Source organism: Pimephales promelas, chromosome 4 (assembly GCF_988280905.1).
Source record: "Pimephales promelas chromosome 4, fPimPro1.hap1.1, whole genome shotgun sequence".
Lineage (NCBI taxonomy): Eukaryota > Metazoa > Chordata > Actinopteri > Cypriniformes > Leuciscidae > Pimephales > Pimephales promelas.
The window spans coordinates 36,844,703-36,861,582 of NC_142772.1; the positions used below are offsets into that span (position 1 = coordinate 36,844,703).

The 16,880-nt window shown below is 37.2% G+C and overlaps 1 protein-coding gene across 2 annotated transcripts in view; it reads left to right on the top strand.

The window, feature by feature from the left end:
- The window catches only part of osbp2b (oxysterol binding protein 2b), a 55,500-nt gene that overhangs the window by 26,004 nt on the left and 12,616 nt on the right, over positions 1-16,880 (top strand). Inside the window, exons 1-2 of one of the 2 annotated variants that reach the window (XM_039659420.2) lie at positions 4,617-5,149; positions 14,351-14,601. In XM_039659420.2, coding sequence (XP_039515354.1) covers positions 4,936-5,149; positions 14,351-14,601 — 465 coding nt within the window. In that variant the 5' untranslated portion in view covers positions 4,617-4,935. Of the gene's footprint in view, positions 1-4,616; positions 5,150-14,350; positions 14,602-16,880 lie in introns of those variants that run through there. The other variant, XM_039659419.2, reaches the window with a different exon arrangement.

Sequence of the window (16,880 nt, forward strand, 5' to 3'; positions counted from 1 at the left end):
TCATTATTTGTTTCTGTATTGATAGGCTGCTGTTATTGCATGGTTGAGTTTTTAGATTAGGTCTGAGATGTGGGATCAGCCTGTAATTGAGGAATCATACTGTGTGTGTGTGTGTGTGTGTGTCATTCCTCTGTTAGCAGGGGCCAATCAGCATATTTTAAGCCGGCATCTGAGTGGCTCTCTGACTCAGTGATGTCTCTGGCTTAAAGGGATACTTCACCTCTGGAAAGATGAATGTGTATTTAAAATGGGTCATTTATGTCGAAGAAATTTGCTTTCTAGACTGAGAAAAGCCAGAAAAATGTATTTTTGGCTTATGTGGATGAAAGACAACAACTCCCAGACTACTGGCTGTATTCTTTAGCCTCTGGCCACAAAATCCTCCGATGACGCAAAATGCCGATTTTTGAGTCATCTGAGGATTTTTTCCAGACAAAAAATACATAAATTTCTCGTCTCAGGGAGATATGAGGGTGGAAAGCATGGTAATTCGAAAATACTACAGGTTTTCTACTAATACAAAGCTTAATGCTAAATCCTGAATTATCCCTTTAAGTGAAAAGGCATTCACTTAAGGAGGTGTTGACTAATTGATTAATTAATTGATTAATTTGTATTAATTAGATATAACTTTTATTTAAATATCAAGATATTTGTGTATGTCTAATTCAAAGTATTGGGTTAAGTATTCAGGCATGAGCTTTTAAGTAAAATCGTAAGAAATATTCGGTTAAATACTCAGGCAGAAGTGAAAGCCGGTGACTCCTTGTAGAAATCACTTTTTATTTGATTATTTTATTTAATATATTTTACTTAATTTAAATATTAAGTATTTACAATCTCATTTTAAATATGAATTATTTAGGCATACATGTTTAGATTAGAAGGTCTAAAGAAATATTCATTCAGTCAGGTTTCTTCAAAGTTTTGAGTTTTGACTTAAAAAACCTGCAGGATGTGCTTTCATGTCTTTCCTCACAATCCTGATATTGATTTGAAGAGTATAGGGGTGTGAAGTCTTATTCTCTGTCTAAATATGGGTCCTATAAACACCCCTTCAGAATGTGTTATTAAACCTGTGATTATGTTCCTGTGATTTTTACTTTCCACTTTTAGACTTTTCAGATCACTGTATAGTTCTGAGAGTGTATGTGAAATGTATCTCTGTCAGATATTTAGCAGACACACACACTTCCACCCACAGATCTGTGCCTGATAGTGCCTTTTTATTGCAGTGTACTCTGAACTCTCTTTTGAAATCATCTTATTATTATAGTCACAACATTTGTTTTTGGAAGTTTGTTTCCACCACAGAATTACATCTCACAATTCTGACTTTTTTTAAATTCAGTGGTGTAAACAAGCTTCAATTTCTATTTGTTGATTTTCAGTCATTTTTCAGAGCTCCATTCTTTCAGCTGAAGAACACACAACTCATTACTTATGAGTCTCTTATCATTTATCAGTGTAGGACTATTTGAGAGTTTGTGCTTCAGGATCCTGGATTCTTCCTTCTGCTCAGTTTTAATATAGACTCTCCTCTTTTAGCATCTTTCATAATTATCTGTATTTCCTCTGGAACACATTTCTACCCATCCACCTCTCTCACTTCCTGTCTCTCATTTCTACCAGAATATGATCTAGCGGTTAACTATTCAAACAAATCATTTCAATTTAATTGTCTCTTTTTTTCTTTTTTAAAGCAATGTTAAATCTGTAATCTGTTATGTATATAGCTGCTTTATTTGTACTGTTCTGGTATCTTTTTGCTAAAATACAGTCTGTTGTGAGATAATTAGTATTGTTCAGCTCATATATGGTCATAATTTGAGCTTGATACCATGCCTTACTTGTGAAGAAGACTTACTTATGTCTTTCTTTGTCATATGTCATATTTAGGAGCAACAGTAATGTGCACAATCTTTAAATATTCTACTCTTATTAAATGTACCATTGTTCTTCTATAGTATCACACTGAACTGGCCCACAGGTTCAGTGATTTTACAAGGATCGCTCTTAACATGCTTTCTGTGTAATTTAGTCACAATTTGACGAAAATCGATTGATTTTCATGAGACTTCATGATTTTTTGATACTTCATTATAAAGCAGTGCCAAACTTTGACAAAATGTATTTCTTTATGATTTGATATTTTATAATAGTGATTTCATAATGTCTAAATATAAAATCAGAAGCAAAACGTGTGAAAAAAATATTAGGGAGAGGCTTAAAATACATACTGTAGCTTAAAATACAATACTTGTGTTGGTCCTCGAGTTTGGCGGATTTGCTTATTTGGATGGAAACATCTGATGATGGAATCTAAAGTTGAGTGCAATGATTGGGGTCAGGAGATTATGTAATAATTGCGACAGGCCTGTCTGTGGTTTGCCATCTGCCCTTCGGTCTTTTCATCTAGTACACTCTTTATTTCTTTTGCCAATTACCAGACTGAGTCACTGTCGCTGATAGTCTTCAGCCCAGGAACTCAGTGCTGGTAAGTGCTGGTCTGAAACGGCTGCGTAGGGGGAAGGCGAAAGATATCCTTGTTTTCAGCATGAAATAAAATCTACCTTGGTTTTTAGTGATATATATATATATATATATATATATATATATAGTGTGTGTGTGTGAGAGAGAGAGAGGGGGAGAGAGAGTGCATGTTTTTGCATCCATTGTGATGTATTTGTCAGTGTAGATCATTTGAATTGAGCCTGATGTATTCCATGCGTGTTCAGACACACATTACTGAAGGTGACTTTGTGGTGCAGCAGAAGTAATTGTGTATTGCACAGTGGCACACGACACTTCTGGTGTGTGTGTGTGGTTGTTTCATCACATCAGTGACCTTGCCCTGCTTTAAACGGTCAGAGCACTGCAGCGGACACAGAGGCAGAGCCCTGCTGAGGCTAAACAGAGTGACGTCCTCTCAGTAGTTTGTATTTGAGGAGTATGAGGTTTCTAATTGAAACTTTTTTGTTGTTGCTTTAACACAAAGTAATGTTAGTTGTGTTAAGCACTTGTGATAATAAATATGGTTAAAAAACGCGTATGTAAAATTTGTATAAATGACGGCAGTTTTGGTGTTACAGAAGCAAGTAGTCGCTGTGCATGAAAACCTCACTCCCCTGGCCTCAAGAGGTGCATTAGTGACTTACCCTAGAGACTGACGTTAGATACTGCAGCCTTTAGCGTCCTTGTTTGTGCAGCCTCCTATTCCGGTGTGGTGAAGAGATGAGTCCGGCCTCAGGACCCAAGCAATCCGATTTGTATAAACCACGTTGTATGGGTAATCACTGTAGTGCTTAGTTACAAATCAGACAAAATCCCTTTATTATATAAGTCGTTACTATGTTATAACGACCACTAATGTCTTTTAACTTATACGTTTCATATACTAGTATGTAAGTGAAGCTATAGATTGTGAAATTAAATTGAGTTTGAAATTAATTCGGTTGTTTTTTTTTTTTTAGTTAGCTTACATATACAATTCAATTACTAGGCTATACAATAGCTGTCTGTCTTTCTGTAAAGCTGTGTGTACTGTCAAAAGCGCTATACAAATAAATATATTACAGCAGCGGGATTTAGCTGTAGGCCTACATAGCTGTGGGATTTAGCATTTTACATAAAACTACATTCTACATCAAGCTAAAACAGCTCACGTTACCTACAATAATTTATCGCGAGAAGAGTTTTAGATAAGGCATACTACTGGGGTCCTAAGGTGGGTCTCATCTCTACCGTGGGACTCATCTCTTTACCACATTGGTTTACGTAGGACCGGTTACATTAGCAATGTTGCTTTGATTATTATGCTGCGTTCACGTGCTATGGAAAATAGGATATTTTCCACTTGTGAACTGGTATTTACCAGTGTGTTGTTCTGTTCAAGTGCTTTTGTTGTCGTAATGTGGTAAAAAGATGGAGATCCAGACCTGTTATTTAGCTAAAACTAGTTTAGATTGCTCAAGTCATCTGCAACAGCAAGAAAATGATTTATCAAAACTCAAAAGGTAAATAATATGCTATATATTTTCTAGATCATAAATAGTATATATTTTTACCATTCACGACCATTTTGAAAAGTTCAAAGGTTATCTCATCTCGGCAACTCGTCCATCAAAATATTCTACGAGTTGCCCAGTGGAAAATACCACATGAGGGGGTGTTCATGTGCATTTTCCACGTCGGCTTTTTGTATTTACCATAATTACCATAACGCATGAACGCAGCATTACCTGTGTTTCTTCAACAGTTTGGGGGTAGTAAGTTATTTCGTTATGTTTTTGAAAGAAGTCTCTTATGCTCATCAAGGCTGTATTTATTTGATTAATAATACAGTAAAAATAATAATATTTTGAATTACTATAACATTTTAAAACTGAATTAGTTCAGTTTAACTAAAATAAACATCAACCCGTAGGACATAAATGTGCCTGTAGTTGAAGAAACATCTACTTATTCTCGTCACTGAAGTCAGGATAGTCATTGTGTGAATGCGAAAGCAAGGACAGAAAGTGTGTTCAAGACAGCAGTGTACTGCAGACTACAGTATCCCTCCCTCCCCCTCACTCTGTCCTACTCTACACTGCATTAAGCTCTGCACGAGGAGAGGAATGCCAATATGCTGCGCTACCGGAGTGTGTGTGTGCGCGTTCTGAAGGTGAAGTGGGAGAGCGAGGATGTGAAATCAAGGCCGGGGAGGTCTATAATTGTGCTGGCTCTAGAGAGAAGTATTTGCTCTTTTACAGCATGACAGCGAGCGTGTGTGTCTGTGATGCCGGATGAGAAGACTCCGCTTCCCCCTGCACTCACCAGCTGATATAGTAGTCCGGCATACTTCCTGTGCAGCGGTTGGTCGAGCAAGTGTATGCGAGTGTGTGAGGAGCGGAGAGGAGGGAAAGAGGAGCGGCAGGCCTGTAGTGTGGTGGAATGAAGAGTGGAGCATGCTGGGGGCCGGGATCGGTGCGCTCCTTCTGCAGCTCGGGCTGTCTGAGCCGCTTCAGCCGTGGTCAGTGCACTCACACCGGAGGAAGAGATGACACTTCCTCATCTTTATCGCACACTCCTGCTCCTCTCGCTCTCGTACGGGCACCGACACGCTCCTCTTCGTTCTGTCATCTCCTGAACCTCACCTGCCTCAGAGGTAGGATATGAGCAAACCGACTCTTAACTGTGTTCTGCTGTAATCAATCTCTGTGTTTCGTTCTCCTGGTCTTCTTGCAAGGAAGTGTGGGGTCAGCACTTCCTCCCCCTGCCTCATTGTCATGTCCAGTGTTTGATTGACGTGTCCAAGCACACTGTAACGTGCTCCTCACTTCATGTCTCTGACAGTGTTTGTGCGTCGATTTAAAGATTGCTTTCAGTATTGTGGATTGTGAAGGAGCTCTTTTTTTAGTACAGCACAGCTGTTCAGTCTTGACGTCAATTTGAAAAAAAAAATGTTTCAAATATTTGTTTTTGATTTATGAATAAAATAAAGTTTGTGGTTAATATTACTGGAAGAGACTTGCACATTTTGTCCTACAAAAAAATAACATGCTATCATACCTCAAACACATACGCTGCCATTACTGTACTTGATTTTTACCTATTTAAATGTGATCTGTATCAAACACTTGGTGCATAATAGATAGTACTCCACAAGGTGTACATTATGGGTGATTATGGTCTTAAGTTATACATCGCATGATGTTTCATGACCCTTCAATTGCATTCAATTGGGTGGTGGTGCAGTGGATAACCCCTGCCTTTGGTGTGAGAGACCCGGGTTCGAATCCACTGTGAGCTTGAGGAAATGAACAGTCAATTCAAGGCAAATTTTAACAGAGATTTAGACAGAAATCTGAGTGATCTTAGTGCTGGGGACAAAATGTGATACGATGCAGAATAAACCATGTGGTAATAACAAAGTCAAGGAATCTTGACTTGATTGACATTCAAAACTTCAAAATACTTTTGCTTAAATTGCAGGGGACAGCAAATATTTTTGAAGTGTCCATACAATGAAAGTTAGTGGGCATCAATGTTGTTTGGTTACAAATGTTTTTAAAACAAAATTTTTTTTGTCTTTTGCAGAAGAAAGGGCTTTTAACTTTTGCAGTCTTTTTAGTGAGACTGGGCCATATTTCCTGATTTTAGCTCTCATGCTGTTTAAATAGTACTTTACTTTTTGTCCCCTTTCTCTGTGTATGGTTATTTATGGTGGAGTCTTTCAGTTATTGCATCATTTATGCTTACTATGTTCTGCATTGTGGGTGTGTGACATTGTTGTGGGCCAGAGTGACATTGAACTGAATGATGTATCTTTCCTCCACATACGATGGCCTATCATGATATGCAAACATGCATGTTCGTCCTCTTAAGGCTCAATCCCAATTCACCCCTTGGCCCTACCCCTTTTTTTTCAAGTGTACCCCTTGGCTCTTAAAATAGAGGGCCAAGGGGCTGAAATATTCCCCTACGAAATGGAACAAGCCTTCATGAACCCGATACGTCATCAGTCGTCGGCGATGGCTCTGCCTTTTCGGAGACTGACAATCAGTGCAGCTGCTCTTTACTTTGAGGAAACATGATGATTATAACATTCCTTTCTCGAAATCTTTTTGGTCTTTTTGGATTCGGAAAGGTAATTTATTATACAATTTCTTAATTTAAACGACTATAGTATTATTATAACTAAGAGTAAATAAAGTGCATGGTGGAGTCATCTGGTGCTTCATTTAAATGTTTAACCATTTGTGAAGCTATCTCGCCAGTGATTTGCGATGCATTCTGTAAACTTTCTCGTAGCCCTCTGTTTGGAGTGTGCCTCTGAAAAATCTCCATTTCGAGGGCTATGTAGCCCTACCCCTTCACCCTACCCCTCGATCTCAACAAGAATCGGGACTCCCCCTAGACGTGAACGTGCAAAACGGAGGGGTAGGGCCAGGGGTGAATTTGGATTGAGCCTAATACTGACGGTGATGCCCTGTTTTGATATGATGACCCAAAAGCTCTGTGACAGATTTTGGGTATTTGTCCATCTGTGACAGATTGTTATCTTTGACTGTACATATGGCTCTGGATGTATGATCTGTTCCTCGCTGACAGTCTTTGCTCTAACTTTGAACTGAACATGAAGCCCTTTTCTCCTGTATGTCCTCCACTCAAAAATCAATAATGCAGTTATACAGCAGCCAGTTTAGAGTCAATAACCTTTGTTTTTAGAAAACAACACCTACTAGCTTTTATTTTGAGCTATAAATACATACTCATATGAGACAGCATTAGCTTCTGGGTTTTTTGGATGTTTTGACATGTAAGTGATGATGGCAGTAATGATGATCATTTCAGCTAGGGATTCAGTGCATTTAATCAAATCATTTTACTCTTCAGATTATTAAGAACCTGTGTAGAACATCCTAAAATAATAGTAATATTGTATGTGCTGAATTCTGCCTGAAAGTTGTCATAATTCTAAAATTAAAAATGAGGTCCCTTTTAAACTTGTTTTTGTATTGTTCAATTTTGTTCAAAATCATGTCATCCATAATCATGACCAATCAATGTTCACATTATCAATCACTGGTGTCATTCAGATAACCTCTGTACATCCCTAGTAGTAATAATATGTATTATACAGTATATAGCTGTCTTATGTTGTAATACTTGATATATATGAAACAACCCAATAAATTCATTAACAGTAACATCTTAGTTTTGGGGATTTAAGACAAGTTTGCGGTAATCCTACAATGATTTATAAGGACATTCTTTTCAGGAATTGAATCTGGCCCATACAGGTTTTACATTTCAAGAAACAATGGTATGTCTTTGTCGTTGTTGTGGCATTAAACCGTTAATTGTAGGGCTATTTGTGACCGTTAACGCTTAAAAACTCAGGTTCAGTATAAAGTAGTAATTTATACTATAAATTACTACTTTATACTATGAACCTGAGTTCATAGTATAAATTGATAAATTGAAAACTGATAAATTTGATAGAGTTAATTAATGACTGTGATTTAGTTAATTGTCTTGTCATCACTGTTTGTTCTCATTGGGAAACTACTATTTCCAGCAGTCAGGTGATCCATAGCAGTTCCCACATCGATTAATCCATAGGAGTAAATACCAAGCTTTGTTGTCAATAAATCAGCTCTATTGTCAATCCAGTGGCATATCAAGAACCTGAGAGCGTTCACACAATGGAGCAGCGGCATTTTTAAAAGGATTTTTACCTTTGAGTGACAAACAGTATAACTTTGTTTGTCTTTGTGTTTTACAAAGATATCTCTATCCCATATGTGCTGCTGCTCTCAGATGTAAATTGAGCGTCTATAGTACCTCCTAACGGAGATTGGTGTGACACCTTTTATATATATCATTTTATTTGATTATTTTTTGAAAAGTACAGTTCTACTATGCACATTTGGTGTGCCCTGGCCCTTGATTTCTATCCTAACAGGACCTGATCTGTAAATAATATTGTTTGATGACTAAAAGTTTAGATTACAGTTATAATTCGGAGTCCTTAATCAAGTTTACCAATATGTCAATCATTATGTGGCAAAGATTGTCTAGTCTCCCTTTTCATTATCCTTAATGGATCTGATTCCTCTTGAGGGAGGCTGAGTCTAATTAAGTCAGTCTATTGGAAGTTGCATATGAGGGTAAAAATAAATAATTATGGTGACATACAGTATGATGAGACAGTTTTACAGCATGAACTACAGAGAGATCAATAAGTGAATTAGTAATCTTTATTTAGATATACACACTATTGTTAATTTTGTGGAGCATGTATCTAAAATCTTACTATTGGATCTAAGGGAACATATTTTTTTTTATATACACAACATTTTTGCTTTTTGTGATATGGCAGAGACTGTCTAGTAGTGTAACTTCCTCTTTATCATTAATGGATCTGATCCCTGAGGTATGTTGAGTCTTGCGTGTGGAACAACAGAAAGAAATAATCCACATCAGCACCCGTTTGTTTTCTCAGTACATTGACATTTATGCATTTAGTAGACACTTTTATTCAAAGATTATGCAGCACTGGCCATGAGCACCCAGCATCCATGACATACAGTATATTCAGATAGATGACTTAAGAAGGCCTGGTTATTCTTAAAGACCCCAGCCATTCCAGTCATTGTCTGTTTTCTCCTTTAACATCTGAGAAACAGAACAGAAGTGCCCAGGCACAGCTTTTACCCACAAGCAATAAGAATTCAACCTCATTGCTATAATTTAATTACAGCAAGAATCTTTCAAAACACGCCTTTGAGTGTTCATGTATGACCGTTTTTTTCTATTCTGTCAAACTGTATTATTAACCTTAAGTTAACAAAAGTTATTTTTATGCACTTTTTTTTTGTAATTTATTTCTGTCTAAATCTTGATTGTCAAAAAGTGCTATGGTACTAAAGTATGGTGTCCTATACTCTGAATTAGTGCTCTGTGTTTCACCCATCCAAGTACACATGCACAGCAGTAAGTAGTGAACACACATTTTTCGGAGCGATTTTGGGAGCGATTGGGGGTTACGTGCCTTGCTCAACGGCACCTCAGAGTATTGGGTAATGAGAGTGGAAGAGACTGCTCTTTCTTCAATCACTCTCCCCACCTACATTTCCTGCCAGTAGACTTGAACCTGCGACCGGGTTACAAGTCTGACTCTCTAACCAATAGGCCACAACTGCCTCTGTCATGGAGGTGATTTACATAATTTTGTATGTTTAATAGACTCAGAAGTGGCTGGAGAGGGTTGAATGCTGCCTTCTGCTCATTACAGTGCTACATAATATATCTGCATTATCATGTTTCATCTGCAGCTGGCCATGCTTTTATCTCTCAAATTCACAAAAAGCAAAAGAGATTATCCATAGACACAATTTAAATCATTTTGATTTAAACATGATGTGCTTACTCAGAGAATTGGGCAATTATTTGGCATGTGTACATTGGAGGGACATTCTTGCATTTTCTAAATTGAAATTATAGTCTGTATTATATCTCCTACATTACTCCCTGAAGCCTTGACTGTCCTATGCAATAAAGACAAAAATGGCATAGATTGTTTGGCATTGCAAGAAGTCCAGCTTCACTTGGACACTGCTCAGTTTGACCATCTTCTGTTTGTAAACCTTACAGTGAAACTGGCAGAGTTTATCCAAGCTTCTTACATGGGTTCAAAAAATCATTTTTAATCTTTTAAGTTCTGTAATATAAAACTTGAAAACCGTTTTAAATCCTATGTGAATGTGAACTATTGTTGGCAGTGGCGTCAGTACAGTACATTTGGAGGCATGTTAACCAGCTTATACATTTATTAATTCTGAAGTAATTCCTTTGTCAGATTTATTACCAAATCATTACAGGCTGGTATGGTTGTACATCATACTTTAGTATAGTTTAATGTTGTTATTTCATGAATACAACTGAGCTAGGGAAATTTGTAATTGTCAAAATGTTAGTTGTCAAAGATAATATGCTAAAGTACAATTTAATGTAGGAGTTAATTCTTTAATCTGATGTTAATCTGATTATAGATTGTAAATACAGACAGGAGGTGCCAGATTGGTTTGTATCGAGGTCCTTTTTCTGTAATGTCACTCTTCTTTGTAAACAGATGTGTGTTGTGCTTGAAAACTGTGATATATCTGGACAGACCTCTATGATGACTGGTGTCTTGCAGCAAGAGGGCCTGTAAGCATTATAAAATAGCAAGCCACCTTGTCCTTCTGCCGAATGGTTTCCAGACAGAGAAGCTGCTGTAGGAATGAGCTGTAATCTCCAGCGCACAGCAGATTTAACCTGTGCCAGCTGCACATTACCCTCAGACCTTCATCAGCAGCTCTTCTAAAGCTAAAGGGTGACAGGGTGAAAACCGCTCTTAATGTAAAGCTGTGTGTGTGTGTGTGTGTCTTTTCTGGCTGTACTGTATGTGTGTGTGCTCAGGATTAAACCTCACAGAGAAAGAGATGAAATACTTTTATACAGCATATTCTGTGGTATATAATATATACAGTTTATTATGATTGAGACAATATGCAACAACAATAACCAAAAAACATTAATGGTCTATTCGATTGTATATATGGTTTGGGGTTGGTTGTTCAATCTTTTTTTTTCTACCTGACGAGTGTCGAGGTGTCCATGAGCAAAACACCTAACCCCAGCTGCTCCCGACGAGCTGGATGGTGCCTTGCATGGCTAACACCGCCGTCGGAGTATGAATGAGTGTATGAGTGGGTGAATGTGAGGCAGAATATAAAGCGCTTTGGTAGCCACTGAGTCTGTGAAAGCGCTAAATAAATGCAGTCCATTTACCATATGGTTATTTATTATTTGAACAGGAGTATATACACTTTATATATTGTAAGGCAATTTGCTTTTGTACACATTTAAAACATTTTACATAGTTTATATATATTTGGTTGCCAGTTGCCACTCAAATTCAAGTCACTGACTTTTGCCTACAGAACAACCACTGCTCTGCTCCCTTTTACCTAAACTCATTACTTCAGACTTACGTGCCATTCAGAAACTTGCGCTTTGCAAGTAAACGCTGTCTTGTGGTGCCATCTCATAGCAGCACTAAATCTCTTTCTCTGACCTTTTTCTGGTCTTTTCCATGCTAATGGAATGACCTGCCCAACTCAACCAGAGCTTCTGAGTCCGTGACCATTTTCAAGAAACGGCTGAAGATGCATCTTTTTCGACAACACTTGATTCTTTAATACTAACACTTTATCTTCTATTCTAATCTATTATCTTAAAAAAAGTACACATACTGCATTAGATTAACTGACAAGGGTCTCACAGCACTTGCATATTGTTGTCCTAGTTTGACTGCTTCTATTGTTCTCATTTGTAAGTCGCTTTGGATAAAATAAATGTAAATGTAAAATATAAAAATATGTTTCAGGGTGCCATTTTATACTGCAATTTAAAAAAAATAATTTAAAATGAAAAATAAACATATTTTATAATTGTAATATATTTATATGAACAATAAAAATCAGTTATTATTTCATTTTAATCCATTGTCCAAGTTGCATTGTGGGACACAATTACAGCGTGCTCTGGTTGTATAGTGCACATTTTGTCATATGTGGTTGATTCTGGTGTTCCATGCGCACACAACCAAATTTGCATATTGTGCACAATATAGGACTACATACTGCACAAAAAGTACTTGGTATGGTAATATACTGTTTGAAACATTCCCACAGATTCCTCTGTCAGCAGTCACACGACACACTGCTCACAAATACGCACGTGTGCGCAGGATCAGCCAGTGTGTGTGCGCAAGTGTGTCTGTTATGGCTAATAGAAAGAGAGAAAAGAAGAAGCTCTAGAAATGGACTATTTAATTGAACTGTCTCAAGGCCAGTGGTTAATCTGGCACCCAGCACAAGAAGCTAGTAGAGACCTTTTTAATGCAAAATAATTACTGTTTAGTTAGCATAATTCAATTTCTGTCTACAGTGCCCTAAAGTGACCCCTTTGCCTCCACACACGATGTTTTCAATCTACGTATGTTGTTGTTGAGTCATGAGAAGGTTAATGTGTTCAGTCTCTGAACAGTTTGCTGACGGCTGCTCTGCTGTCTGCTGAGGAGGAACAAACACAGTCAAATCAATCTCACCCTTGCCCTGCTCCGCTGCTCTGAACGAGGTTGCCATGTCCTCGTCTCTCACACGCACTATGCCACGTCTTTTCCCCCCAAACGTTCTTTCTTGTGTCAGAGATTAGTTGCAACGTCTTTACCTTATAAACATGCATTTTCTAAATTCATCTTGTTATTTGTTTGACGTAATAAATGTGACCCTGAATAGCTGTCTCATATATAATAGCATCCGTGTTGTCATAGCCTCAGCTCAGCATCTGCAACTCTGCTCTGATGCGATTTTTCCAGATTTATGTGACTTCTGTCACTGGAAGGGAGCCATTGTGTGTGTGTGTGTTGGAGTGTGTCCACACAAGCCAATGAACATTAATGATGGCAGCTGTGGGAATCACTTGGGAATCCAAACTATTTACCATTTATTTTTAGCACGTCCTTTCCTCTAGCAAATGTTTAGATATCAGGCACACTAAGTCATTTTATGTTAGCGTTGCTTATTTTTCTACTTAAATGACCAATATGGTGGTCTTAGACTCTACCTATGGAAATAGATGCAGGTCAGGATCAGATAAAAGCAAAAGTTTTCAGTTCACAAAGGAATGACTTGGAAGAAGGAAATGTCCGGATCTCAATTCAATTGAAGTATTTTTGGGGGGTGAAACCCTCTACTACTCCAACAAGTGTTTGAAGATAAACCTTATGCATTTGGTTTATCTTCACAAATTAACACAACCTATGAATTTCGAAGCCTAAATAAAACCACCAAGAGTAACAAGCTAAATTAAGGCTATAAACAAACTACCCCCTCGACCCAACTTCAACGTCACCGCTACTAAGCTTCCAATGACTCTTTCAATCTTTATTCAAAATCGACAAGTTGAACTGTGTGAGTTAAGATTTTGCCAGAGAACAAGTATAAATATAACAAAGCCGTAAAAGTGGACTAGTGTGCAGATGAGTTCACTTGTTAGTAGTTCCATTGAGAGACTTGTCAACCACTGCCTTAAAACATATAGAAGCTTAAAAAGTCATGAGTGGGCGATTAAAACATGAAAATATCTTAAATCTGTTTAGGTTTTTTAGGAAAGCTAAAGATTTTTGTTGAAAGCAAAAAGGTTTTAAAGTTAAATTCATTGTTAATTGTTTCATTTATATAACCAATCAGGGGTGCGTTTCCCGTACCGTAGTTCGCTGATTCACTACCATAGTACGATGCATCATTGGAAAAATCAACTAGCTAGTCACGACTGTTTCCCGAAACCCACTGTCGCAAAGTATCGTTCAACCACGTTGGTTTCGCACGTGGTGGAGTAATAACTACTTTTAATGAAACTCTTTGAGATCCAATTAACACTAGATTTGTTTTATATAAATTACAGACATGTCATCTGAGGACTATTTCTAATTGTTTTTTTAAAAGGAAATACATTTTGTGTAGTCATTATCTGTCCACCATCTAGTGTGTGTGTGTGTGTTTTGATTTAGTATGGTAGTGCTTTGTGTTTGTATATGTGACTATGGTAATATCGGCCATTGGGGCCTCAGCCACCTGTAAAATCAGCATTAATTAATGAGGGAAATTAGGAGGAGCTGTGCCCTCGACTCATTAATGAGAACAGCTGCAAAACACATTGTGCTCTGGTGATTTGTTTCTGTTTTTAAAAGGTTTAATGTAAGGAAATAATGAAAATGAACACTCTCCCTCTGTGTGTGTTTCTGTTTGTGTAGATGACTCGGCAGACGAGGAACCCACGTCTCAGTCAGACCACAGTGAGATCCAGGGCACTCTCAAGACTCTGGCCAGTAAATTGGATGACTTGAGCACATGCAATGATCTGATAGCCAAACACGGAGCGGCACTGCAGCGTTCTTTGAGTGAACTCGAGACTTTACGTGTGCCTCTGGAGGGAGGAGAGAAAATCAAGGCTGTCAATGAGAGAGCCACCCTCTTTCGCATCACCTCCAATGCTATGATCAATGTAAGTACAGAACTAACTTTCTGTTACCACTATTTTGTTTTTTGTTTTTGTTCATTTCTGTTTAAAATTAATCTTAATTCAACTGTTCAAAGGTTTGGGGCCAGAAATAACATAAAATTGATCAAAAATGGCAAAAAAAAGTGTGTTCAATCATCGGGACAGTGTTTTCCCCAGTCCCTATTGCCATGGTCAGTATGTGGGGTTTATTTATCAAAATGGACAAATCAAAACCTAATCCAAAATTAGCTCTCTTACCCAAACATACTTCATTATACAGACCCATGTGTGAAACTCGCACCAGATCAGCTGTTTTATTTTGAATCCTTTCCAAAGAAAATCTTAATCTGTGCTCAAATTTCATGTTCAATGTAGCTCTAAAGTCAAACGTAGTTGCAAATACCTGGATCGAAGATTGTTTTTCTTTTTGTGTGTGTGTGTGTGTGTGTACTCAATGAAGGTAGAACTGGCTTCCACTGCAGCGATCAATACAAGTCTAGGAATAGCTCTCACTTTTATGGATGTCCTTTGTGTCTTTGATTTCCTAAATCAAATTTTGGATAGGTATCACTACTCTCAGTTATGAAATCAATATTGAAGGTGAATTTGTCTTGTGTGTTCCCATTTCAACTTTGATGAACTTTACTAAAAGTGAGTCATTTCCATGCTCATTAGTTTGATAAACTTTTCACAAAAGCTTTTGGTAAGAAGTGGCTACACTGTTTGAAAACTGATATTGAGCAAACTATCTGAACAGGTACACCAATTTAACAGTTTTTAGATTTGTGTTCAATTATGCATTGTTTTGTAAGAAGTTAAGAACCATTATAAGAATCTAATTGTTCTATTTCCTCACTTCTTGGTGTTAGTATCATCCATTAGCCCTGCAGACAGTATTCAAGACCTGAGGGTTTGAGGTGATGCAACAGACAAACATGCAATATCACATTCATCAGTTAGATCTTTGTTTAATCAGCTGTGAAGATTCTTCTTTTGTTCATCTTTAAAATGATTAATAGCCAGCTGAACAGAACTACACATGCATAATGAAAAGTGCTGAACAGCATTGTGGATCCAGCTCATTAAAGCACTTGGACAGGCCAAGGCACAGAACTTTTAATGAGAGGCAGAGGGAAATCATTATGTGTGTGAGGTGTGAAGGAAAAGCAGATTATCTTATTTTTAATACACATATCACATCTATTTGAAACAAGGAGAAAGAAAAAAGGGTCTTTTCTCTTTTTGTCATTCTTTGAACATCACAGGTTATACACTAATGAAAAATTTTGGGTTGGTAAGATTTTTCATGTTTTTTAAACTAGCCTTTTTTATGCTCAACAGGGCTGCATTTTTTGATCAAAAATACAATCTAAAAATGTAATTTTGAGAAATATTTAACTATTTAAAATAACTGTTTTCTAAAAGTGTAACTTATTTATGTGATGAAACCGCTGGATTTTTAGCTGTGATTACTCTAATCTTATTTGGTTCTCAAGAAACATTTCTTCTAATTATCATCAATGTTGAAAACTGTTTTGCTGCTTTATATTTTTGTGGTAACTTGGTAGACCTTTTCAGGAGTCTTTGAATAAAGAACAGCATTTATTTAAAATGGAAATCTTTTGTAATGTTATTATGTCTTTACTGTCACTTTTGATCAATTTAATGCATAAAAAATATGGACCCCAAACTTTTGAACGGTAGTATATATCAGAATTGTGTGAAGTCCAGTGCACTGAGTAATTATTAAAATATGATTAATAATAATTATGATAGACCTTCTAAAAGAAAGACATTTTAATTACAAAAACCTTGTCTCGCTTAACTTGTATTCACCCCTACTGAAACTGAGAGACAGCAGCCATGTGATTGTGTTGGTGCAGTGGCCCTAAAAACTAATTGGACACTTAAATCACATTTAAAAATTCTCAGAGTCTCTTTGCATTATATAGTAAAATATCACTTCAAGTGGCATTCTGAAAATCTATCTAGATTCTAGTTGAAAGATTCTATGTTGAATCTCACTAGGTATTTCTCTGAATTCAATGAATTATCTAAAAGTTTCACACACTGAATCACATGGTTTCCCTCCCCCTCAACTATTTTAAAGGGCAATTATTGGATATGAGGATGTACGACACACACGTACGTCTCTTTCCTCTAAACTCTTCCTGAAGTCACGAGCAGTCTGGGGCCCAGGACCTCACTCAGCAAAAAAAAGTGGAAGTGTTGCTTATGTTAAAGATGAGGAGCTGTAGTTTCATGAACATGTTAGGAAGCCG